The 26,832-nt window shown below is 43.1% G+C and overlaps 1 protein-coding gene across 3 annotated transcripts in view; it reads right to left on the minus strand.

Annotated features, from left to right (window-relative positions):
• Positions 1 to 279: 279 nt before the first annotated feature.
• znf438 (zinc finger protein 438) overlaps positions 280 to 26,832 on the minus strand; it is a 65,639-nt gene continuing 39,086 nt past the window's right edge. For all 3 annotated transcript variants that reach the window (XM_008302116.1, XM_008302117.1, XM_008302115.1), the window contains 3 exons: positions 20,349 to 20,442; positions 3,016 to 4,797; positions 280 to 2,920 (listed from right to left, as the gene is read on the minus strand). In XM_008302116.1, the coding sequence (XP_008300338.1) occupies positions 2,332 to 2,920; positions 3,016 to 4,769 (2,343 nt within the window). In that variant the 5' untranslated portion in view covers positions 4,770 to 4,797; positions 20,349 to 20,442 and the 3' untranslated portion in view covers positions 280 to 2,331. The remainder of the gene's footprint in view (positions 2,921 to 3,015; positions 4,798 to 20,348; positions 20,443 to 26,832) is intronic.

Raw genomic sequence — 26,832 nt, forward strand, 5'->3', positions numbered from 1 at the left:
ATTCACAGTCCTGCGTTTTGTGTCAGACACATAAGGACAGCTCTACATGGCTTTTGTTGCCAGTGTTGGCAATGATATATGCATCTGGTTGTCCTCCTCCACTGTGACAGAACAAAGCAGCTGATTCACTAGTTACTCTATGTAAATATATATATATATTTTCTCAATATATCTATACATTCTATCTATAGAATAAGTCTATATAGTATATATATACTTTTGGTAGGGTTTTTTAAAACATTCAGGTACATTCACTTGACCCTGTGATTTTTTTTTTTCTCTTCTTCATATGAAAGATAAACACAGACAAATGTTAACAGAGCTACTTGCCATTTTGTAACGGCCTCCCAACCAAGAAACAAGACAGTAAGCATCCCTCGAAATCAGAAGAAGCAAACGTAACAAATGTCTCAGTGCTGGTTCTTTAAGGACCAATCACAAGCATAAATATACTAAAAGACCTCTTTATTAATCTAGAGTATAAAATAGCATATTTTTCTGGACTTGACAACAGTTTATATGAACTCTAGTCAGAGTCTGGGTGCACACAATTCCACAGGTGCGTACATGAGCTGGCAACAACAGGTAGGCAATTCAATGGTTTTATTTGCGTATTTACTAAATCAACAAACGGTATTCTGTCAGTGGTTTTAGAAAGCTTAAATGCAAACCTCACTTCTACAATCACTAGTGTGAATAGACCCTTGGCATATCACAGAATACACATATAGGCATTAATCAACAAGTCAATAAGAGAGAACCTGGCCTACAGAGGACCATACTGATGATAAGCCACATCACGCATGAACACCTATTTTTTTTTTCAGAAGGCCACAAGGATGTCACTTGGGTGCTGGTTACAAAAGTGTTCCTTCATTGGGTCCAAGTTGAAACAAGACCCTGATACTGCCCTTAATTAGACTGTGAGGTGGACGCTCAAAGCATAACTGAAAATGTACATTTTCTGTTATGTGAGCAATATTTAATCAGAGGATTGTACAGATACTAATTTATTTTAACTTGTAATATACCAAGTTCTATGGATCAATTGTCAGCCTCTGTGATCGTAGACGATGTTCTCTTGTAGTAACATTTATACTTATATGTTCAGTATTTTCAAGATTCAGTCCAAACTAATTAAACATGTTCTCTGCCTCTGTAGGGGTATCTAGCCATGCAGATTTGGTAGTTTCACTGAGGATGACATCTTTGTAATTTCTGACACCACCTTACATAAATGGAGGTGAATGGAATTTGTTTGTGGCACTCAGCATTTTAAAACGACGTTTTAAAAACTGAATTACCATCTGTGCGACCGAGGGCCTTTGTCGCACCTCATCTCTCTACTAACACTATTTAATCAAGGCTTAAAATGCCCCTATAAATAATTATCCATTTTATTCCTCTGGATAATCCACAGAGAAAACGCCTGGATGCACCAAGAATTAAATAGATGTCAATAGCACAAATACGTCTTTAGAATAAAGTGAAAATATTATTCCTCTAATGGCCAAGCTAAGCTAACAGAGCTCATTAGATCAGACAGCTTTACTTTCACTCGTCAGTTACTTTTTGTTCAAAGAAATTGCATACAGTGGTGAACAAAATGCAACGAGGAATAAAGAGTCGTACAGTAGAGAGAAAAAATGGAGAGATGCTCTGAGAGCTATTGTGGCTCACAATTAACTTGTCGCTACAGCAGTTCACCACTAATCCTGCGAGTAGTCACTGTCACCAAGGCTCTGGCCTCCACCTGCTGAAGGTGAATGTTTCATCACTGTAACTGTATCCACACACGACGCACTTTTAAACTTTTTATGGAGTTCATCTACAAAAACAAGTACATTAAACCAAATTACCTGCATGGCTAGATAGACTAAAGGGTGAAATGACCCTTTAACAGTTTTACTGTGTCAGTTAGGTTATAAATTACCCTTTATAACATTTAAATAAGCAGTAGAAAAAAATAATCATCTAATTTCCAACAGGATATTAAATACATACCTCCAAACGAAATGAAATCCAAAAACAAAACAGTGCAATCAAAGTAACATGAAAAATTATATTGTTTATAAAACTGGATTCTCTGACCTAGTGAGAATATCTCTTATGACTTTTAACACAAAGATCAATTGACACCATTGGCTTGACATTATTTTACTTTCTTTTCTCTTTTGGACCAAGTTAAATGTCTCAACTGGTGAAAGATGAAACTAGTGCTAAAAGACATAAGAGAAACTCTCTATCCCTGTGCTGCTGATTGTTAGGACTGAGTGTATATGAGGAGGAGCCACAGTAAAGGGCTCCGTGCCCATCCAAGGGCTAGGCTGGCTAGTGTGGGCTTGGAGCTGGAGTGTCCAGATCTCCGTCTGCCTCACCTTCTTCATGGCCGGTGTAGGAGCTCAGGGCGTCCCACAGAAGGCCGGGCTGCTCACAGTGGTGGTGACTCCTCCAGTGCTCCAGAACCACCTCCTTCGTGTCCAACACCTCGCTGCAAAGCACACAGTTAAAGGCTGCGCCTGCAGCAAGGACGCCGAGGCCTCCACTGCTTTCTGGTGACGAGAGGATTCCGCTGTCCTCACCCTCCCTTCCACGGTGGTGGGACATGATGTGCTTCTTAAGCTTGGAGAAGGAAAAGAACTCCTCGTCACAGCTGCCACACTTCACCAGGTTACGTTTCTCGTTTAGCTGTCGCCAATAGTGGGCAGCATGCTTCACCAGCTCATTCTCAGCCTCACGGCCCCCTCGTAGTGGTTGGCCATCGTGAAGTCGAATGTGGACCTCCTCCCCGTGCACATACAGCAAATGCATCTTCATGTCGGCGAAGGTGGGAGTGATGGCCTGGCAGCGGCCACATTTAATCTGCAACTCCACAGGATCTTCTCGATCCTGTTCATCTGATGGCTCAGGTGAGTTCGGCCTGGTGAGGAAAACAAGGAATAATACTTAACAAGTTATGACTGTTTGTAAAAAGTTGTAAGTTCACACAGCTCATACAATCAATAATAATCTCACCCTTCTACAGACACGTCATCCTCATGATGGCTGATCGACGGCTCCACGGTCAGCACCACCTTGTGGACCTCTCTCAGGTGACTGAAATACACACCGACATATCCGAAGGCCTTCTCGCAGAACTCACAGCACAGAGACCGACGTGGTCGTACCTCAGAGTGGTGTAGCTTCATGTGGGTGCTCAGGCTGCCTGAGTGAGCGTATGCTTTGCGGCACACAGGACAGATGTAGGGCCGACTGTTGGTGTGGCTGTTCATGTGGCTCTGGAGGTGATGTTTGAACTGGAAACAGCGGCTGCAGGTGGGGCAACGGTGGAGCGGACGGCTTCCTATGAACACTCTTGAGTGGGAGCCACCTCTCAGGTGGAGGGTTACGGGGGCTGGCTGGTCCAGGGCCTTGGTTGTGGCAGTGGTGGGGAGCTGACGACCAAGTATAAGTTCCTGCTCTTGGCCATCTGGGGTAATGGCAGGCAAACTAACCAGTTGGGGAACTGTCTCCATAACCAACATGGGCTTGGGTCGGATGCTGCGGTATTTCTTTGAAATATCAACTTCCTTTTGTTTGGAACCTGGAACAACGGCTGGTGGTTTCTCAGGAACCCTTCTACGGAAGAAAGACAAGGACCTCTTCTTTCGGGCCTCAAACGCTAAGATGTCTTCCATCGTCTTTCTCTTCCTACCTCTCTTCTTGCCAGGTGGTTTCTGGTGGGTTCCCAAAACAGGCATGAGTGTGGTCTTGGCTTGGGGCTGTAAAGTAGAGTTTGGCACCTGGTTGTGACTCAAGGCTTCAGCTGTCTCGAGAGTCTTAGATGTAGCTTCTAAGGGGCTGGTGAGTCCTGTCTGGCCCGAGCAACCTTTTTTCTCTGGGGACAAATTGTTGGGCTTGGCAGCTGGGATGAGGGTGCTCTTCATTTTAGAGTAGGGCAGGATGGGAAGTTTCCCCTTAGGTGGGGATGGGATAATCTGGACCGCTTTACTGAAGATTGCCGGGGATAGGACAGTAATACTGCTCTGGGGCTGGGGCTGGGCTGCAGCTGGCTTTGACTGGCACAGTCTCACTGTAGTTGTATTTTCCTCTGGGGATTTGCCTGGGGAGCTTTTAACAGCAGCAGAGGGGTACTGGAGGTTCTGAATAAGGCCAGTTGTAGAAGGTCGTTCACAGCCATCTGGCACTCGCTCCAACTGAGAACCCGGATAGAGGACAGCATTGTCTGGTAGAAGAGCAGTGACTGAGATGTCAGAGGAGGCTGGGTCGATAACAATTACCTGCTCTGAGGGCTCCTCTTTGGGCCCAGGGGTTTCCTTTGTGTGCTTGGTCTCTTGCGGTTTCTTCTTCACTGCTGCTGATGCCCCACTCACCACTGACTTGGTCTGCGCTGTTACAGAAAGCTTAGGGGCAGTTTTCACCCTGACAGCTAGCGGTGGAGATTTGACCTTATCTGTGGTCCCCTTGCTCCTCACTGGCTGGTATCTGGGAATGGGTAACTTGAGGTTTTTCTGGATAGTATGGGTTTGTTGTTGTGGCGTCTGAGAGGAGACAGAAGGGGGCAGTGCCACCAGGGAGAATGTGCCATCTTGACCTGCTATTTGCATCAGTGCATAGTTTTGGGTGGGCACAATGATGGACTTGGGGCTGGAGGCGGTGGTAGCCTCAGGGAGGGCAGACGGAGGCTGGCAGGACAGGACCGCAGGGGAGGGGGACGGCACCACAGCCGGGGCCTTAGGGGCAATGCTCCGGAACTGAAGGCTCTTCATCTGATGGGCTGGACTCACTTCCTACCAACTGAAACACAAGCACAAAAAAACATGTATATCAGTGATTGTACAGAGGTCAGTCAGGCTTTTCCAGTTTAAAATGACCCTTAAAACCCAAACCCTCAAGCTTTAAGCTTCCATATCAAAACAGTAGCCAACACTGCAGCATTGTGTTTGTCCGCAGGCTTAAATCTGTGCAATCTAACATACTTAACCAAGATAGCTACATGACTTGTTGGTCCTGTCTGACGCTGCCAAGATCATTAATATAAATGTGACCTCTTTGCACAAAGTCTGCTTATTTTATGGTGTCATTACTTCACAACCCAAGCAGGACAGAGGCAAACATACACTGTCAAAGATACAGGCAAGTGTGACAAGCTGTCCTATTACCCATGCCTCTCTGGTCCCAAACAGCAGACTGTCTCTCCCCCAGGCTAAGGACAGACTGCCCCCTTTGATATGGGCTCAGCATGCAGTCGTGTTACATGCTGAGGATCTGCGGGGTGCTCCTTGTAGCCCCCTCACTTCCTGGAAGGATCAGGCAGTAGAGCGTGAAAGCTGCCCAATGGCAGGATCTTTACCAGATGAAGAGGGACTCCCCTCTCATCTCCCCGTCCACTGACCAGCATTGCGGCCTGGCCGAAGGCAACAAGGATGCCCCTGAAAAAAGCCCTGGATTTGCTTCATCATCCCTTGTTCACAAATAACATTTCATGGTTGCCCAGTGGGACGGAGGCTTTTCCACACTGTGTTTCGCCTTTCTGACTGTGTTGATACAAAATACTCCTGAACTCTATGGGGAAACTATAACCTCAGAGTGAGGTTTTAAACAAGTCTTTATTATCTCAATCTACCGTACAGTTTCCATCCATCAATCAAAAGCCACAGGTATGGTTTTAAAAACAAAGGCAAAATTCCCTTCATTTATATCAATACTGTATCTTTATATCAAAAGGAGGGAGAGATTACAGTGGAATGCTTCAAAGGGCCTAATTGTAAACAGACCCCGAGTTTAGAATTTCACATTATGACCTGACTTTCAATAGCAGCATTTGATACAGGCAACGGTCCAACTCCACTGCAATACTAATCAGCATAAAGTGCAACAATCTGGAGGTGTTGCAAAAGGCAAATATTCAACAAAATCATTTCTCAATACAAAAAAAAAAAAAAGCTCTGTATTCACTTTCAAAGCAAGAAGCTTTAAACATTCAAAAGAAGAGAGGAAAAGGAAAAACTGCAAAGGGCATATTGTTTAACAGCTGGAAGTGTTTCTGTGCGGAGAGATTATTTATACAGTACCCCTACCGCATTACGACTCCATAAAACTGGAGATATTCCTCCTCTGTGTGGATAGTTGATTCCAGTTTGACTGTGACTTTGGCTCAACACAGAGTGGAATAAAATTGTGGGATGTGTGTCCCTCTGGGCATTTCATGTAGGTATAGAAAATGGGAGGATGGGGTTGAGGCAATGCTTGTCAGGGCGGTCAGTGTACAGGAAGAAAAACAATGCCTGTCCTAACAATTATTCTCATTAACACAGATTTAAAAGGCAAGCTATCTTTCAAAAAAATAAATAAAAATGTTAAAAATATTTGAATATGAATCCATTAGCAATCCTGCAGCAATCAAGAGGCCAAGCCAGAGAGGAGACAGGTCTGGAAACAAAGTAGTTTTTCCAGAATTGGTAAAATCCAAAAGAAATTTTGTAGAACAAATAGTCTAACAAATTAAATTTTCATTTATTTGTTCATGCAAAATAACTCTAATTGCAGTGAAAGATGAGTCCACAGTGAGTAAAAATATTAAGAAATGTGACAGGAACAAACAATACCCAAAAACAGCTTGAGGTTCAGAGAGTTATATGCAAATTTATTAACCAAGGTGACCCAACAATTAAATCGACCACATTTGTTGATGTTTCAGTCTTGCGGTGTTCTTGAGTTGCCGTGTTTTTACAACACTCTGTACTCTGATGTGTTTGCACAGTCAGACAGATGCCACAATGACAAGCATGTGGTAGGAGGAAGTAGCGAGAGAAAGAAACAGGAGGAGGCAGATAGCAGATTAAAGTACTTTGTCGCATAGTGTTTTCTAATGATGACAAATGAACTTGCTTTTGTAAAATGATACATCCTTGGGCATATGTAGCTGTGTACAAAATCTAAGGAGAAGATCCAATAACCCATGAAGGCAAATGAAAATACTTAGAAAGCAGTAATCCTCACATTGTACCACTGATCATGGTGCAATGAATATGTAGGGTGTGTACCTTGCCATGTAAAGCTCTGTCAGATGCCATATGTTGTTAACTGCGCTATACAAATAAAACTGACTTGACTTGAAATCATGGAATTGTACTGTACTGTCATTTTTCTCTTGATGATCTGTTCATTACTTCCCTGGAATAGAAGTCTAAAGCCAGCTAACAGCTCAGAAACAAGCTCACCAAGACGAGGATAATGACCGAATGTTTAGCATGTAATGCTTCCCACAGACACTAATATAATTTAGCATATACGCATGGTAACATTACCTCAGTAGCCCCAAACACAATGCACAGGGTTTCATTTTGCTGGCATTTGGTCAATTTTTAGCATTGGACACATTTACGTTTGACCAGTAGAGGGAGCTAAATAAAAAGTCAGGGGATCACCAAAGTTGTAACAAATCATCTTGTGTAACAACAACAAAGTGCAACAAACTCAGTCATTATCCAAAACCACACAAGGGGCACTCTACATGAAATGTCAGGGGATCACCAAAGTGATTAAGATTTATCATCTGGAAACCATGAATGTCTTCACACAGTTTTATGCCACTTCAGAAAGAGTAAGCTGTGACTTTAAACAGGTTAACAGTTTGAAATACTGGTGCCCCAACACAGAAAGTAGGTGAGTGGGATAAACAACTTTAGTAGGATTCATTCTCTGAGGACAATGAATGTGCCCAAACAGTCCATTTTGTCCAATTTGTAGAATAGTTTGTTCAGATATAGTCGGGCTAGGCCAGACTTATTCTCCACATGGTCTGGTAAATCTTTAGCAAAACTAGACATTTTTCCCGTAGTAGGTTGCTGCTCAGAGGTGGTTGTTGTTGTTTACCGTAGCAGAGGGGATTTTAAAAATGGTGACACGCAATTAGCAGTAGTTGAGGAGAAAAATGTCTGTGGTGCACATTCAGTAAGCCAGACTATCTGAGACATGACACTCAAGACCAAAGGTGAGGTGTCAAACTCAGTCAGACAGTGCCATGGTAGATACAAGGTCAGGCATACCTAAGTCGGCTGTATCCACAAAAAAATAGTGGTTAAGATATTACAGTTTGAGCAAAAGTGCTTGACTGACCGACTCATCAACATTTCCATCCTTCGACCACACCACGAAGGCAGCTGAAAGGTAATGGGGATAAGGAATGCACAAGCAAACTCCATGGATGGAACAAAACCGCCTTGAACCCAGGATACCGCTCTGTTGTGAAGCAAACCTTTTCAGCACCATGACAAAAGCATTCAGTTATCACAGACTGCCCAGATTTTCATACTCCAATTGAAAGACAGCTAAACCATACTGAGAAAAAGGCTGCTGAGAACCACTGTATCTGTAACGGATTCTACAACATCTGGTATTTTCACAGCGCAGACCTTCATGGATCTCCAGAGGCCCTACAGTCACCACTTGTGCTCTTTGAGCTGTACCACAGGAAGCACGCCGATACAACAGGTGAGCGTCGGCGATGATGACACGGCCCCAGGCCACGTTTAGTTATTCACTACAGAGAATGGATCAGTGGCACAGTTTCCTTCACTGGTGTAGGCCAAGCAATATTAATATTTGAAAAAAGCACTCTGGGCTACTTTCATGTCTCCCAGTGTTTTTGCTCTCCTTCCACCCTGTCTTTCCATTATTCCTCTCCGTGTGTGTCTGCTCCTTTCATGCTTTCATTCACATTTTGGGATGTTCCTCTCGGTGTGCGCCTCTATCTGCATAATTAGCAATATAACAACTCTCTCCTTCAGCAGTTCACCCACATGGGAGAGGGTAGAGAAAAAAAAGGAAAGACATGAGAGGAAGGAAGAGGAGCAGGCAATGGTCTGTTCACTTGTTGATGTAACAGTGGTGGTCAACTTGCCCTGTCATCATTCTCTGTTCTCCTCAGGTGGTTCTTGTGGTATTCAAGCACCGAAAGAAAAGAAACTAAGTGGAAAAAAGCCAGAGCCGCAGATGCGTACGAGCCAAACCTGTAAACCTTTGTCAGTTACTGATGATCTGAACACAGCTGGGAGACTACAAGAGACACTACGGTCAAAGGCAGACAGAAAACAAAAGCTAGAGTTATATCCGGACAGTTAACTCACTTTGTTACCTTCATCCAATGTGAATTTTAAATATATTTTCAATACAAGAACTTCAGTTCACTCTGTAGTTACTCAAGGAATTTGTTTACCATTTATTTAAACAAAACAAAAACAAAAAAAGGTTTCATTGGTTAAAAAAAAGCTACAATTTTCCTTTAGATAAAGAAATATACATGAGGACTACGCCATTTTTAATCTTTGTTAAAGCCACACAAACGAAAGCCATTTACAGAAAGTTTCTTCACATGTTGACTGATACACACTGATAGCATGATGCTGCCGCCACCATGCTTTATCCAGTATGCTAATACATGCTGCAATAAGCACGAATAGAATAGAATAGAATAGAGTAGAAGAGAAGAGAATAACTTTATAGATCCCCAAGTGGAAATTCTGGTTTCTGTGGGATGTAGAACATGGGGTTCACACCAAATAGCTCATTTTTGAACTATAAAATTGCAGTTAAGCAAAAAAAAAAACAAGTTCTTGACACATAACCCAACTTGACGTTTGAGAAGGCTGTACCATTTGAGACGGACAGCACTGGAAACAGTGGACATCATGTCGTTAATTGAAATGCGAACTCCAGGTATGCTGCTACAAATCTCTTACTCGGTCGTAGGATCTGTTAATCCCCAGCACCATAAGGGTCTGACCGACTAACTGCTACTAAGATAGTACTTTTCCTGGCATGTTTCTTCAGTCTCTATAGAGATTTCTGAAATGCAACAACCAGCCAGAGTGGGTCTTTGTCACCTTCCTGGCAAAGGTGAGCTCTCTTCTCTTATCCCTGGACTCCTGAGTGAATAGTGGATCGTATACTCTCCTTGGAACATTGAAAGCTTTCGAATTGTTTTTTCCACCCTTGCCAAGATACATTCATCAACACAATTTGACTTTAAAGATCTATAGAGACACGAGTGTGTCCTGACTAAATGTCAAGTCAATTAAGTTCGCTTCCAACAAGGTAGTGGCGGGGCAGGATCCTTAGTATACTAAAGCAAAGTGGGGACACAGTACAGCTCAAATTAAGAGTGGCACAGCAAAGGATCTAAACACTAGAGGTTGACCGATAAGGGTCCAGGCTGAATACTTATTAATAGTAATAAAGGAGACCAAAAACTGGTATTTGGAGACAACACGCAGTACAAAAAAATATATATTTAACTACATGAGAACTTTTAACGTTTATCCTTTAATGTTGATTGACGACTACTGACGTACCCAATCAGATAGAACTGTTGGTAGGAAATTGCTCAAGATGACAGAGTGGTGACCACAGACAGAGGAAGCTGCTTCAGAGCCAAAGAAGCACTTAAAAAAATAAAAAATAAAATTATCAGGAAATGCTTAAAAAAATAACTGATAATCAAGACAAAATGTAGGTAAGTATCTGATCAGAAAATCTGTCTGGGTAATATTTAGTCACTTCTTAGGAAATACTTTGATGTTTGTATATTCAGAAAAGATGTTTTCATTTTGTAGTTATGGGATGTTGTAGACAAATGGCCAAAATGTTTATCTAACCAATTAAAAGTGAAAGAGTCAGAATACTTTAAAACCACACTGTAACTCGCCTACACACCAGTGGCCTGCATGGCTTAGAGGACAAATTCAGATTGTTTTTAAGCATAAACCTATCCCGCTTTAAACGTCACTACAATCTGACTACGACCACGTCTGGACTTAGAGAGAATAACCCAACAAGGTTAAAGGAGAAATGCACAGGGAGGTCACAGATGCTACTCAATCTGCTGCTGGATTTGAAACGCCAGCCGCTCTAATCTGAGCGGGGTCAGAGATCAGGGCGAGGGTGCAAAAACCTGGTTTCTGAAGAGAATGTAAGAGACTGAAGAGGAAAAAGAAGAAAAAAGGGTGTTTTTGTGCGTGTGGGGGGGAGAGTGATCCACAGAGACAGATTATCAGGTAAAGCCAGAGGGGTGAGAGGTGAGGATCTGCTGTTTATGCTGGAAACAGGTCAGGGTTGAGCAGGAGGGCAGTGTGGGGATGGGCCAGGCATCCACCTGGAATGGAATGAAATGGTATGAAGTGAGCTGCACACACACAAAAAAAACTTCAGCTCACACTTTTAAACCTGGAGCTGGGTCACATGAAGAGGTGATCCAGCCAAGACTGATGGGCTGACCAGCCAAAACAACCTACCTATTGTTAGCCAGTAATGCAATTTAGTGTGAGGTGAAAGCACCGCTCTGTGAAATGTCAAAACACGGAGAGCAGTGTGTTTGGGTAGCATCCCTGGTGCATTCTCTGATTCCGCTTTGCCTCGCTTTTAGCCAACTACTGTTTAAACTGCAGAGTCCAGCATTTTGCTTCCCGTATATGCAGACAGTGGCCTGGACCCAAATGTGGACAAAACAACCAAGACAAGTTAAACTGCGAACGCATCCTCATCTGAAAATGTAGCAAACAATAAGAAAGGTGAGGTTGTTTCTTTTTCTCTTGTGTTTAGCTTTTTTTGAAAAAAAATCAAATCTAAAGTGTTTTGAGGAAGGCAGAGCAGAGAGCAGAGTAGTGTGAGGTTTGTTATCTTCCTTGTAGGTGAGAGCAATGCTCATCTGGGACTCACAGATAGAGCCTGGAGAGGGAGGGGGTCTGGAATGAAGTGTCTGTGTGTGTATGTGGGAGGGAGGGCTAAAAACCCAGCAGAGGCCAAGCTCCCCCAGGTTTTACCCCAGATGAAAGGCCAGAATCTGGGCTAGATAAGAGGGCAGATCACGGGGGGTCGGGGCCAGCCGGCTGTGAGAAGCCATGTCCAGCGGCCATCTTTCACCGGCCTCCTCCCTCTCGCTCGCTCTCACACTCTTCCAAACACATATACACAGCATGTGGGATTAGTAAATGTGAGAGAGGTAGTTAAAAAGATAAGAATTTTCTCTCTGGGCCTTGTTTTTTTTCTCTCCTTTGGACATTTATTAAAACACAATAAAGGAACACTCTGTGAGTCTTGCAGTCCAAGAGGAAATTAGATCATTCCATTTTTCTTTCCTCATGAGTGGATTTAAGAGTTATCTGTGCTCGATTGCTTCTTCCTGCGTGCATGCTAACTGCTCATCTTTGCTCTCCATCCTAAGGTGGATGTGTGTATAAATGTGTGTGTGTGTGCATGCAGGGGAGCTCGGGTCTGAAGCAAAAGCGGTCATGGGGAAAATGAAATCAGTGTTTGCAGAGGTCCTTGTTTCATCCCAGAGCTCTGCTGAATGAGAGACCCAAGGAGTTGGCGCACACACACGGAGACACACACACACACACACACACACACACACACACACAGACATACAGACACACACACACACGCACAGACTTGCGATTTGGTAGCATCCAGCTGCTCCTATTACCTTTACACCGGACAACAAACGGGGAAAAGGTGTTGCAAGTGAGAACATTAGATCGCTGTGCGGTATTCACTGCATGCACAAAAATACACACCCACAGACACAGGCACACACAACCATATGTCATCCACTGTCACCTGAGCAAATCAATGGAAGGGAGAAATCCATTCCAATTAGGATCCAGCTGCTCTGTCCTGCATGTGGATGTAGATTAATCAATATAGAAATCCCACTGCTAGCCTGCTATCCCTCGTATAGAATGAATCTGAGAGTCTGGATGTTTTGCTTTCATTGACGTACATCTTAAAAAATAAGGAAATAAATACGCTAATCACTTTGATTCTTAGCTAAACTATTTTCAAGGGGAGAAATATTCGAGAGCAAGGCAAAAACATTCACTCCATAGCTAAAGGATTTCAGGAGTGGTCACTACAGAGAAGCCGGACCCTCAATAAAAACCGAGGCGCTGCCCTTTGAAGGCAGGATGCTGTAAACCCCTGACAACCAGCGACCTCTGACCCCATGTCCAACAAGGCCATGTGTCATCCCTGGGAAGCTGTAACATCCTCAATCATCCGTGTTCACAGATGAACCAAATGAGCATATGACCGCACACATCAACACACACACACACACACACACACACACACACACACACACTGTCACGTGCACACAGATGACATGGCTGCCGGCTCAGAACTGAGTGGCGTCGACGTGGAGTGGAGGTGACAGCAGTGTGTCCGAGTGCGTGTAAGCGTGTAGGGGTGTGTGTTCAAGGTCTCAAAGTGTTAATGCACCTCCCCAACCCTCCTCCTCCCCCCCCCTTCACCACGCCCTCAGGCATCCAGCACCGTGTTGGCCATCCAGACTTTGCTCAACACTAAACCTTTACCTGACCTTTCCCTCTGCTGTGACATTTAGACCCTTCTGAATAGGTCAAACAGCACTAAAGAGTGGTGGAAAAATGGAACGGAGCTGGAGGAGGAAAAAAAAGAAAGCAGGAGAGGAATGAGAGCTGTCAAAACTCAGAGTGACAAGAAGTGTGTTTGAACATTGACAAGACGGAAGAACTGGAACGACTGAAATTTCCACAATTAAAACCTGTTGCAGGAAGTTTGGGCCCTGTTAGTTGTAAAGTTTGTGATTGAGGCCGTTGGTTATATGCGCCAACAGGGCATCATTCAGCCAAACAGCGTACGAGGATGGGTAATTTAAAATGCCACAGTGCTGCATTGAAATCTGTGAAAAAGTACTTGCAGTGACAGATACTTTGTTTTATAAATGTGCAGAGTCACTGATGTCAGGAAGCCGCTGTGAGCTCATTTTGCCTAGCGACCAGGGCAGGAAACGACGACACGCTGGTATGATAGTACAGAAGCAGATAACGCACAAAAACAAGGATGCCAGTGGACGTGCGACATAGGACGTTGTCTTCTGTGCCAATGCGGAAGCAGATAAAAATGTGTTGAACTCAAAAATAAGGATTGCAAGATGGAACAGGAAACACACGGACTCAACAGGCAATATGTGTCCTTCCTTATGCCAGCACCTCTGTAGACACTAGAACACTAGAAGGCCACCCGGAAGGCTGATGTGAAACCAGATAAACTAACCCACTCTCTTATTTTGTGAATCTTGTTTAAAACAGTAAATAACAACAACAACAAAAAAGCATTCCAAGAGATAACATAATGAGAGTTGAGCAGAAGTCTTACAGGTGGCTTAGAACGAGAGATGTCTCGGTCCTAAACCTAAGGGGTCCATCAAGCCAATCTTTAACTCAATGGTATTTTCACAAATCTAAGCTGGATCCTTTACTTACATCCACTGCCACACAGATGTTGTAATCTAAAAAATATTCTTAATAAATGCAGCATTATACATCAGCAGTCGATTTATTTATACTACAATTTAGTACAGTGGACGTTTAGCCGGCATTTATATCGCTATTTTAGGCTATTTTACGCTATTTTTTATTTTATGGACACATTATGCGGGCCATGACGGCAGCTGTCACGTATGGCACTTGGATATAAGACTGCAATGCTGGTTTATCTCTTCTCAGCTTATTTTAACATATAGAGGTCATTAAGTGTCACAGCAGTGTTTGTCATGGTGCCCCTTTACTAGCAAAACCCCTACAATGCTCTCTGCTTGCCAACATAGACCTGGCCACGTCCTCTAGTCGCTACAACATTAAACAGTAAGAGGCTCCACCTGATGGCACAAACAAGTACTACAACATGTGTCTTATCAAGTAAAATGGTATTGGATTGGCACTTGCTATTGCCAGTAAATATTGTATGTGTTCATGGCAGGGCCACAACGACAATATCAAGGAAGTTCACTGTGTCGTGTGCAAGTGCAACAAGACACATGCTCGGCAATGCCACCAACCAAGTTTTCTAATCTTTTCTAAAAGTGTGGAGTTCATCTGACAATTTTTGTGACTTTCCAAAATAAACTCGCAATCACAACCACTGTGAGCAGTAATTGGCTGAGTGTGCGGCTAAATGGGAAGCTCCGGGTTTGATAAATGCAGATGTGCCAAAAACTGCAGTTCTTAAAATGGCCACTTGAGTCTGGTTCCAAAAGTGAAATACTGTAATTTCCGGACTATTAGCTGCTACTTTTTTCACACGCTTTGAACGCTGCTGCTTAAACAATGATGCGGCTAATTTATGGATTTCTACGTTTTTTACAAATTTGCCTCGAGATGAAAGTGACATTGAGCGCGACAACAAAAGAGCCACTGAGGAAGTGTGTGACGAAGTAATTCTGAGGCTGTTCAATTCTGACACTGAAGAAGACGACTTTAGTGGGTTTAGTGTGTAGGAGGAAGATGAAGATAGCGATCAATGGCTTTTCCTGGTAGGCTGCTGTATTTTTAATTTTCTTAACCAGCCGTGTTTAAAAAAAAGCATTTACGGTTCATATTTGTGTATGTTACTGGTACGTATTAAAAGTTTAAAAAAGAATCTTTCTCCGTAAATATTTCATGTTACAAGGTGGACACCTGCGGCTTATAGACAAGTGCCGCCTATATATGTACATATTTTTATTATTTAATTTTTTTATTAGTGGGTGCGGCTTATATTCAGGCGCGCTCAATAGTCCGAAATTACAGTAATCTTCATACATCTGTGTGGTCAAATGCCAAACTTTACAACTGAAAATAAACATGTTAATGGCCTAGTACAAAAAAACAACTTTGAGCTCTATAGCTAATTTCCCCATTCATGAAAACTGCACAAAGGACAAACTTTCATATACTTTACCTGTTTAAATTGTATTGAGGCCTACATTCATGCATAATTAAGGGAATGCCTGCTTTGAGTGAGACGTCTGCTGTCATAAAACAGTCCACAGCTCGCCTTAGCTCCACCCATGCTCCAGCTCGTTGCTCATGTTTTGATTATCTGGCAGATAGGAAGACTCAAGTACTCTCAAGATGGCGACAACCAGAGCAACCACACTTGGCTTAAAACCTCCTCTTCAGGAAACCCATCACTGAGGATTCATCCATCGTTACATACAGTCAGTGGTGTAAACGCATGACGGCTTGAACTTCTATCTAAAGATTTTTTTTTTTCATTCTAATCTACATCTTTTTTCATCTCGCTTTTCAACTCGAATGGCTTTGAGGAGAGACTGCCCCGAATTGTAGGATTTATTGCATTTTACCTTCCTGATGTATTGTGAGCACATTTGCCTTTGGACTTGGCTGGATGACACGTTGCACAGCATAGATCGTTTAAAACGCACTGCGCCCTCATATTTCATCGGTGATCATCAGCAGATGTATGATATGAGATGTAGGACACACAACGTAAAAGACACAGCTGCAATATGTAGCAAGACTACCATAAAACATGCTGTGCACAAAAGTTGTACAATCACATGATCGAGTTATTACACAAATGTTCAAACCTGCACAGTCTGCAGAGGTAAACGACAGGACCTGTCCATTACTATTTAGCTCTGTCCTCCTCCGTCAGCCTTCATTTATTAACCTGTCCCTCCATCTGTGCTGAGAGATGTGCAGTGCGTGGTATAATAGTGCACATATATTCGCAAGCAGAAAACCTGCACAGACACACAAACACTCCCACAGATGAATATTGCAACAGATTTTTGTTCAACCTCGACTGGGACACTAAGAAAACACCTGCGCTCCCAGTCCCACCTTAATGATCACTCAATGCAATGGGAGAACTTTAATGGGGGCCCTGGAAGGAAGGAAGGAAGGAAGGAAGCTGCCAGCTTGCTAATTTTAGGCACTCTGCATCTCAGATGAAACGCTGGAAAAAGCAGAGAGGAGGCGTGGAGAGGCGGGAAAGTTCTCTGTTTCTCACTTTCTCGACTTTCTGCATCATGTCTTTCTAACTATCATTACCCCCTGCATCCGGTATGAGAGAGAGTCTCATAGCTCTTTGATTCTCTGAATCATTTCTCCCTCTCTTCCTGTTCCCAGCACTCTCTCTCTCTCTCTCTTCCTCTTCCCAGCCTTCTCTGTCTCTTTCTCCCTTTTTCCGACTCTCTCTTTCATTCTCACCTCCCTCCCCTTCTGACGGTACCTGAGTAAATAAACAGTGTTGTGTGGGATGCTAATTAGAGCAGGTTCAGGGACGTGACGAGCCCAGAGACAGATAAACAGCAAGGTGGGGAGGAGAAGAGAGGAGATGGAGGGGGTGGAGGTGGAGGTAACCCACCCCAAGGGCAACACAGCACAGACACAAACACGTCAGCTTAGCGGTGAAGGACAGACAAGAGTGGTTTTGGCTTTCAACCCAACTTAGGGTGGCTTTGAAGCGAAGGGCGGTAGCAAAGTAAAGCACTTTGAAGGGTCTGCGATGGAGTGAAGGGCACTAGGCAGAGAAGAGTGCACGTGGTAGAGCTTCAGCCACGATGAGAGGAAGAGGGAACGTTGTGCAAACTTCCTTAATGACGGCTGCTCCTAGAGACCTGGTGCGAGATCAAAAGAATATGCAGATGATCCCAACAGTTCTCCTGTTGAGGTGAAGCCTGGGCTTCTAAAAGCAGGTCAATGCGAGGCAGCTTGTTCTTATTTAACATAAGATAGTCTTTGAGGGGAATAAGCTGCTGGATTTGCAGGTGAGAGAGTAATGTTACAAAGGAGAGGTGAACACAAACAAGTAGGCTCGGACTTGGTGGTAACTCGTAACTCTACACTGTCAAAGCAACAACATAACTTGTATGTGCAGCATGTCGCAAGCCGACTTTGCAACCACTTGCACAAGTAACCTAGCAGTATTATCTTTTAAGATGATTGAAATAAATCTCTAGGGCTAAAATATCTGTGCTTGTGCAACATATGTCAGACTAGATGGAGTCTTGGTCTCATGTCTGTCTTTATGGACTGTAGCCCTTTTCCCCTGCAAGAACATAACAACCTGTAACCTCTGACGTTTTCTTCATTGGATCTCTACATGTTCATTATTAATAAAAGGCTGCAGTGCAGATATGTTTATGTGCTGCTTGGTAGGGAAATAATGTAACCCAGTGTGGCACAGATGGCAATAGGTGCTTTTCTACCTGAGGAACATCTACAGCAGGGGATCAGGAAACTTTTTGGGAATTAAGTTCAATGGTTCCACTGGGGCTCTAAATTAAGTCCTGTGGAGATCAGGCTTGCCACAATTCTTATCACAGACAATAATCAGAATGAAGCAGCCCAAGACAATTTACTACCAATGGGTGACAAAGTCCAGGCTTTGCTGTCCATTTCTGCAGAGTACAACAATCGTATTGAATTTGAGACTGCTGCACTTTTTATATACCAGCGGTCTAATTGGCTTCATGTTTCCAGGGCACCAGCACGTCAACCAACATATTCATTTTCCAGATTGCTAAACTGCATGCACTGTGACAATTGTCTGGCTGTGCGTTTGTTGTGATAATCTTTGTTTTGATTTAACAGCATGTTTGCTTGACCAACGACAATCATCAGCACAGTCGTTAAGCCCAGAAAGTACATGGAACTTGCATGTTGTATCTCCTTCTGCACAATGAACAAACTTTATGGTAGCAACTCGACAAAGAACAGTGGAAACAAAAGGTGAACTTGTGAAAATTTCTACTTTCATTTTTGCTATGTTCCTGCAGAAGTAATGAGCCACTGGACTCAAATATTTCAAGACTTAATTTTGGGACCTATAATTGAAATGCCTTGGTGCTCGCTTTGTAAGAAACACTATTACCCTCTTTCAAAAGGAACACGTTCAGGTGCTGCGTAATTTAAATAGTCTGCCTTCAGAGAACAATAATACCTGCAACTGACTTGCACATTTCTTGTGAAAACGTCTGACTTGACGTGAATTTCCACTAAATTATTGATATTATTCCATTCTGTGGGTGTTCAATGCAACGAAATGTTTGTCTTTTTCAAACAAAATCCAGCGATGTTGCCCTCTAGATGACTGTGGATGCACACATTTCTGAAAACTGTACAACACGGTTATTTGTAATCATTTGTATTCTAATTATTATTGCTGTAGTAGCCTGAGCTGCTCCAGTCGAGTGGCTCAGTGGCTCATGATACTGTGCTTGAATGAAAATCTTTCAAGAGTGACAAAGTCTTTAAACGTAGCTGGATTTAACTGAAAAAAAAACAAACTGTGAATGCTCTGTTGCCGTTATCTGGCTAAATAAACTCTTTAAAAATGTCACTTGGTCTCAGTCTTTGTCTAGAGTCTAGAAATTGAGCATCTGCTAAGGTGTCTTTGTTGGGTTATTAAAACCGCAGCAAATGCTGTCTGGCAGGATCAAAGCCAGCCTTGGACCGTAATGATCACTGATGCTGCTGTTAAATTAACCAGACGTGTGCGCTGTTCACTCTAATGGGGAGGATTTCGCTCCACTTGCAGAGGAGGTAAAGAAAGGCAGTGGACCAGGTAGAAGAAAAGAGAGGAGACACTATGGAAAAAATGGCTCGCAGACACTGCTTTACCAAGAGACAATGTTAACAGATCATGTAAACGCAATCTTTAACGATGCTCAGGGATGTTTCATGATTAAAAGACATCTCAGATTAGGGCCAGATTGGTAATGACAGGGGCAGGGGAAACCTTGCCGTTACAAGGACTTGCATAAGCTTTTAATCTCACATTAAGTCTGGCACAAACACTGATGGAGAGATGAGAGAGTGGAAGGTAGGGAGGATCACCGTATATCTAAGAGACTGGAGGAGAGGGGAAATAGAGGGAAATGTGATGGCTAGATAGATGAGCTATTTTTATAATGAGGTCAGTGTGAGCTGTGGGATTTCATTCTCCGGGGAGACACACACACACTCACAGAGGAACTGTGGCGATGTATCGCTCCTGCTGAGTAGGGCTGCCTCCGTCCACGGGAACACAGAGACCTACCCAGATGTCAGAGTGAGGATTTCAAGGATTTTGGTCTTAACCTGAATGGTCGGAGCGTTCTTTATTCCCTGTCTTCAGTACCAGAATGAGGGCTCATGTTTAATTATGGAACAAGGCTGACTGTTTCTCATCTTGCCTTTGTTACAGAACAAACAGATACCTTCACTCTAATGTCTCCTCCTGTGTGTGCAAAAATAATGACAGAACGTAAAGCAAGACGCTCAAGCCACCACCCAACGGTGAAATTTCTGATTCAAAATTTTAACTTCTTCCTTGTGACTATTTTGTGTCAATATCTTCATTATTTATGTTGATGCAGTATCAAGTACCTCACATTTAGTATTCCTAATGCTGCTCCTGAGTACAGTAGGTATAGTGTCTAAGGTTTGATTAAAGCTATCTGTTCTCATCTTATCTTCTCTACAAGAGATCAATAAAGTTTATCTTATCTCAAAACAACCACCCAAAGTGTTTACCGATTGGATGATCCCTTCCTCCTCAGCTGCTCCCTTGCTCCTCTCTCTGGATGGTGCCCGGGTTGTGGTCCTGTCCCCCCCTCTCCAACGCCCCCTGTGGAGACATCACACATTAAGCCTTTCACTAAAATTGTTCAGAAAAACAACAACAACAAACACTGTAACTGATTTTATGGACGATTATTATAGAGGGTCAAAGCGTTCAATATTAACCCTCTGAACCCCAAATTATTTCTAGACGTTTTTACTCCTTTGTCACTATTTTCTCTTACTGTAAGCTTATTGATCACTGCAATATGAAGTCCTGCATCTCTACAGAAACAGCACAGTCCTGATTAAGGGACAGGTGCTGCCAATACTGGGGAAAAAATAGTGACTCTGGTACGATACTATGTACTTTACTGCCTATATTTTCAGAACACAGCCTGTAGTTCAGCCCTGTTCAGATGAAAAGTGCCTTCATTTTAAGTGAATGTTGGCTACAGGGGATTCAGTAATAGCTGAATGAAAGTGTGAAATAATGTAATAAATTATTAAAACTATTAAAGTAGTGAGGCATGATATTTAAATTTCTGGCCGATACCGATATCCAATATTAAGATTTCTGATATCGCCGATGACCGATATTATCGATGTCAATATTCAAATTTTGTTCACACCGAAAAATGAGTATAAGTAAGCACTGTGAGAAAGTATTCAGAAGAAGTCCATACCAAACTAGACCACATAGGCTTCTTTATGACGTAACAAAAGTAAAACATATTTAAATTTTAACATATTTAACATTATAGTCCAGGACCATTTAAGTAAAAACATCTGTGAAAAAGCAGCAATATCAAATGTAGAGACGAAGGCGCTAATGTTAGAGAATCATTGGTTTTTCACGTCGGCTAAATTTGTTTGTCGGACCGATACCGATATATTGGAAAAAACACAAATATCGACTGATGCTGATGTTGTCACCATTATATCGTGCATCCCTATATTAAAGTTGACATCAGTGTCCCCCACCCAACTTTCAGCCACTGATACAAGTCTTACCAGTTAGCTAACCACGAGCTAAAGCAACATTACCAAAGTAACTATGTGTAATAAATAACCCTTCCTTTTATGTACCTTAACAAGGCTACACATGCTACCTGGCTGACAAGCTAGTCACCTGGGTTGGCTTCTGTCTTATGGACCATTACTCAGCAGTAAGGTAAGCGTGTTTCTCTTTGGTGTTTGTCCCCACCTGGCTCAGGGGTGGGCAATGGAGGGGAGACCACACATGAGGTGTAACTAAAGATGTGTATTTCACAAAATAAAAGCAAAACCTAAGTACAAGTAAACCAAACAAGATGGAAGCCAGAGGGGAGACAGGAGTGAATAGGGAGAATGGACGACTGCCACCACCTTCTATAGCGGAGCCAGCCCAGGTCAGCTGGACTCCTGTCTGGAAGGTTGCTGTGTTTTTAAAGCTCAAGGAAAGTAGCTCGCAAGCTGGAAATTAGTCAGACTGTTGGGAAGCTGAGGGCGAATGTGACTGATTGAACGGTGGGGGTATGGGCATTATAAGTCACAAGTAGTTACGGGAAAAACAGCATTTTGAATATTAACATAAAATATAACATAAAAATGGTGTTGAAGATGCATTTATAATAATGAATTGAGCTTTATTAATATATGAAGTTATTTTAGAATACATGTTTTCCCAATATGTTTTACTTCATGTGTTCATATGATCATTTATCTCACGTCTTATGTATTAGTTTAACACTAACTAGTTTGAGAGGTCATAGAGAAGCACCAAAAAGATGATGTTCAAACTGCTTTTCTTCAGAGGAGCATTAATATATTCCATATATTTCAGGAAATAGGTGAGAGGACCTCTCATGTTATCTGCCAACGTATAAAGAATAACATGGTGTGACGACTGCGCATGCAGCAGCGACATGGTTTACACACTAGCAAGGCTCTGCATGGCCTGTTTCACCAGCACACACACCTACACACACACACACACACACACCTGCACACACACAATATCAACAAACTCTCTCTTTTGCAGTCCCTTGCTCTCTCTAAATGCCTGTCGCTTCGGCCCTCCATTAAGCTGAGCGAGTGCTCGTTTAGCCAACAGTGTCTCGGCAGTTGGGGACGCAGGCTGCCCACTCAGTCAGATCCAGCTGTATTAAATAAATAAGGAGCGCTCTTCTGTGTAAATTATTCATTTAACACGCCTTATCCTCTTCCAACAACCTTGTTAGAGCAACTCAGGAGTGGAGAGGGGGTGAGGGCGGCGGGGGGCAAAGGAGGGGAAGCAGAGGGGAAGAGGCAGACACCGCGGCTCATGTGCGACTCAGCAGAACCTGTGGTGCATCTCTAAGCTCTCTGGGCGTTCAGTCGTAGGGGGGCTAATTCGCCCTGACACCTCCTTTGTTTCAGGCGGAAAAGAGCTGCATACACACAGCTACACATTTGCTCACATGCACACATTCTCTGGCACACACTGACATACACAAACTTAGAGAGAAAGAGCACAAGAAAGGAATTTTTAGTGCATATTCATAGAATAATCATTCTAGTTGTCTGGATAAATTATTGAGAAATGGGAGCCGAGGACACGCGATGCTGGAATGTGGGGGCTGTTTTTTGTGCTGCCTGAACTCAAATCAGACAACACAGCAAGTCATCCACTCTAAACAAGCTGATTCTAATGAGCCGGGATGGGGACGGAGAGAAAAATGCTTATCTTCAACAAAACCACTGTTGTGGATATTAACCTTGAGAACAAATGCATGACAGTAAAGAGCACCTAATGTCTGCAGAACGTATCCATAGCATGGCTAAAAAAGACATTTATTTAGGCTGAATTAGGGTGTACAATAAGTATCCATAGCTGCACACAGAGGCACCATTTACATTAATATTGAAGATTACGTTAAGGGAAAGACGCCTTAGTTTCACCTCTGCGATGTCAGAAACCAAGCTGCATTCAAAGAAAACTTAATTTCTTATAGCTAAATACCCCAAGAACGCTTCACTACTAAGCTTCAAAGTATATTGTAATTCTTTCCAGGTATGGGGGAATTAAAAGTAAGAGCAGTCCTTCAGTTAACGCGATTTACCTGGAACTTCAACCTCTGCTCAGATCACCAAACCCAGTGAGGGCAGTTTGCAGGGAAGGAAGCTTATATTTTAAAAGAAATTATAAGAAATCAGACTACCTTTTCTCTACCACCGCACATTAAAGGCCAGAGCTAGACTGTCTTTGGTGAGCTCTGACTGCCAGTCGGGCTAAAATTTCCAGATATCAGGCCAAACCACAGCTGAATCAGACTGGGAATTTCAATAGTGAATTTACAGATCCCAGGATCAGCCCTGCACAGACCGACCTGCTCTCTCTCTCTCTCTCTCTCTCTCTGCCTCTCTCTGACTCCAGTGTTCAGCCCCAGAGCGGGAGGTTGTTATGTCAACTCTGACAGTGCTCATTACCAGCCTCTATGCTCTGAATTGGAGTTAACAGGCTTTGGCCCGGGCAGAGGCCAGCTAGACCCGACTGGTACAATAGGATCAGTGTGTGTATGTGTGCATGCATGTGCTGAGAGTTAATCACAAAACACTCTTTCATTTCTAAATCACACCCCGAGGCCACAGTACATTACCGAGGCACTGATACGCAATGTGCAATGACATCTCCTGCTTATTTTCATTCTCACTCACAGCCTCCTCCATATGAGGGCTGATCACAGCATCGCGCTGCCAAAAAGCTTCTGTTTGAGTTTATACATGTGCTGCTGCTGCTGCTGCTGCTGTATTTCAGTTTTATCACTGAGAATTTCTCAGTGAGGGCTCCAAGAGAATGACATGAGACAATTGAATGAAATAAACATTTTTCACACAGTGTCATGAAATATGTGTGCAGACGTAATTTGCTATTTTACAATACAAAGCATGTCATGGAAGGGGCTTGTAACTTACAAGTTTTGCATTTGCGGGTTGCAGATTCACTACATGGGGGGATTATCAACCAGTTCTACACATGCAAACCTGCATCACCTATAAGAAAAGTAAAGCAGCGCCGGTCAAGGCCTGCAGAGTTAGATGGGATGGGCTTAACAGGGCTGGCTGCCAGTCAAACTATTCATTTAGGTCCAGCTGGCTGTTTTATTACATTAATTTTTGATTCTAATAAAACAGTTTTGACCAACAAGGTGCAATTCCTTCGGCGTGCAATTTTTATGACCGCTAGACTCGTCTTCAAAACAACACCAACATCGCCTACATGCTCTATATGAACGCTCAGCTGAGAGGCTGCTGAGGAAAGAGCCAAGAGTCGTGTGTAGCGCGTGACAAATATTACCAATATAATTGATCACAAAACATTAAAAACTGCACTGATTGCACAGACAGGCAACATCCTCATTAAACCGGCTACTTCAGATAACACTGCTGGCATTAACTTGACGACTGCACAGCATGCATTAAAAAGTCCACAGAGAGCGCTGCCTTTGCTATATGTGCCACCAGGACGTTTATGGACCTAATGAATGAATTATCTTTATTTACAATGCACTTTTCTACAACGGAGCCGTCTTTATGATGCATCACACATGCACTAAAATACAGGCTGGCAGATCTATGTGATATGAGGAAATGTTGTCACACGCTGAGTTTTAACATTTAAAATGTCCTCAAACACGTTTAGATTTTTTGCCATCGATTAATTATGCAAACTTGTGTTAGCTGCCTGAAAAAGATGTAATGAAACCTCTAGCAGTAACATGTACGATTAAATAGCCTATATATGTTTTTCCAACATATTTGGTTGTCCCGTCACTGAGTAATTTTCCTCAGCTTGGTGTTTAACAAAGTAATAAACCTGAACAGGTTTACTGCAGAGAAAAATCACTGGAAAGAAGCCACCAAAAAGAAAACTGTAGATAGTTAATATATCAATAAATAATTTTAAAAAAAATAGTAAGTAGGGTCTAATGATTCTCTCTGAAAAAAAGTTTAATAATAATAAAAGCTATTTCCAGACTGTGTGGGCGAAAAAAAAAAAAAAGCAAAAACAACCTAATTCTCCTGAACAATAATTGCCTGCATGTACATAATTGGGTGGGCAAACTCATTACAACATACAACGATTAAGATCGGTGGCACACAGAACATTAAAAATAATTGATCAGATTTGTGGAGCGCTTTTCTAGGCACTCAAAGATGCTATACAATGTCAATCATTCATTCCGGTGGTGGTAGCTACGACCGTAGCCACAGCCGCCCTGGGGCAGACTGACAGAGGCGTGGCTGCCATTCTGCGCCTACGGCCGCTCTGACCACCACTTCAACAATCCATTCAGGCAAGGTGGGTGAAGTGTCTTGTCCATGATACAGGTTACAGGGTGTAATCAAACCGATCATTGACCGACTCGCTCAACCACCTGAGCCACAGCCGTCCAACAGAATGTTCCAGGGTTTACCAAATTTTGGGCTTTTACATCACATTACATTAATTTTTTCCACCGGTGGGCGTGACACCTGGCAATTTTTCCCACACTGGCTGGTTGCCTCATAGTCTTGTACAAGGTCCTGCGTTAATGTGTGATCCAAATACACATTCACATAAACAACTTAGTAGCTTTACAAAAATGAAAACACAATCACAGCTTAATGTATGGACAAACTACAAGGGTGCCTACAATTTGTTTCAGGTTCTAGCATTTATCTGATTCTGTCATAGCACTGTTGCCTCGCAGCAAGAAGGTTGCTGGTTCGCGTCCCGGTGGGGGCACCGGAATCTTTCTGCGTGGAGTTTGCATGTTCTTCCTGTGCAGCGTGGGTTCTCTCCGGGTTCTCCGGCTTCTTCCCACACAGTCCAAAAACATGTTGAGGTTAACTGGTGATTGTAATTGTCCGTAGGTGTGAATGTGAGTGTGCTTGGTTGTCTGTCTCTAAGTGTGGCCCTGCGATGGACTGGCAACCTGTCCAGGGTGTCCCCTGCCTTCGCCCTAAGTCGGCTGGCTCCAGTCCCCCCGCGACCCTAGTGAGGATTAAACAATGTATAGATAATGGATGGATGATTCTGTCATATGGCTTTCAGGATTGAAGGCAACACTAAGCTGTCCCTCGACACAGAATGTATCTGTCAGTGAGGCTGAGCACTGCTCAGCGTCTGCTGGGTCTCCTGCTGCAGGTGTCTCAGCAGGCCTCGCCGGTATGCCCCGGTCTGCTCTGCCCCTCCCCTCTCAGGGCAGAAACCACCTCACGATGTCAGTGATTACACTTGATTAAGGCTTTCCACTTCAAACACTCCTGATGTTTATACAGGCCCTGATATGGCGGATGGGATAAAGAGCAGGTACGGCCCCTTGTTTGTGTCTGTGTGCATGTGTATCTGTGTGTTTGCCTAGTCGACACGATGGATGTCATTATGTCCAGGCTCTGTGGACGTACAATACACTAAATTTAATGACATCCTGCATGCCATTCTGCGTATCAT

This window comes from Stegastes partitus, unplaced genomic scaffold (assembly GCF_000690725.1).
Source record: "Stegastes partitus isolate 25-593 unplaced genomic scaffold, Stegastes_partitus-1.0.2 Scaffold1760, whole genome shotgun sequence".
In the NCBI taxonomy this organism is placed as follows: Eukaryota; Metazoa; Chordata; class Actinopteri; family Pomacentridae; genus Stegastes; species Stegastes partitus.